Consider the following 842-nt stretch of genomic DNA (forward strand, 5'->3'; position numbering starts at 1 on the left):
GGGGTGAAATTTCACCTCAACATGGGTCTACTTTATCTGGACAGTCATACTCTGCTCAGATGGGGCAACACTGGGGACAGAATATAAAACAAAACTTCCAGTATTAAATTGTTAGCTTGTCTGGAGTATTTTCACATTTTAACAGGCTTGATCCTGATTTAAAACAATAAAGTCAGTGATTTTCACTTGTTGAATGAAAACAATTCAAAATCCTCATCTTGCATTCAAGGCCATCTTAAACTATGATATGATTTACCCTATTACTTCCTGACATCACATCAACTCCTATTTTTAAAGAGCCTTCTTTACATATCTTGATATTTGGGTTCTGATCCTTGCTCCTCATCATATACCCTTTTTCCTGAACTCTAATCTATAATATTCAGCCAGGCTTAGTTATTGCAGTAAGTCCCCAGATGCCCTTAAGTGCCAGCTTCTACTGCCTGAGACCATATTTTGTACTCTTGAAGTCGTTGACCTAGTTTCACTATTTATATGAAGTAATTGCAAACTGATGGTCAAGTTTAGCAAGAAAATATAATGTATTTGATTCACAATGGTGTGTGTGTGTGTGTGTATGTGTGTGTGTGTGTATTCAATTTGAGTCAGAATTTATAAACCAGCAGATTCAAAATTAAAAATAAAGTATAAATTTCTGACTTCTCTTGAAAAACTAAGGAATTTGATAGCATCGGGATCATATTCTTCCATGCCAATAATTCTCCAGACTTGAGAAAGTCTTTAGAGACTAAGTTGTACTTTTCCAGTTCTGCTCTCGTAGTTTTGCATATGAGTCCCAGGAGCTTATAACTGTGGCTGGTTAGGGCACCATATCTGCATTG

The 842-nt window shown here is 36.2% G+C and overlaps 1 protein-coding gene across 1 annotated transcript in view; it reads right to left on the minus strand.

The window, feature by feature from the left end:
- SLC13A1 (solute carrier family 13 member 1) overlaps positions 1-346 on the minus strand; it is a 70,744-nt gene extending 70,398 nt beyond the window's left edge. The window contains exon 1 of the mRNA XM_023528946.1: positions 257-346. Coding sequence (XP_023384714.1) covers positions 257-346 — 90 coding nt within the window. The remainder of the gene's footprint in view (positions 1-256) is intronic.
- Positions 347-842: the final 496 nt, after the last annotated feature.

Source organism: Pteropus vampyrus, unplaced genomic scaffold, assembly GCF_000151845.1.
Source record: "Pteropus vampyrus isolate Shadow unplaced genomic scaffold, Pvam_2.0 Scaffold33, whole genome shotgun sequence".
In the NCBI taxonomy this organism is placed as follows: domain Eukaryota; kingdom Metazoa; phylum Chordata; class Mammalia; order Chiroptera; family Pteropodidae; genus Pteropus; species Pteropus vampyrus.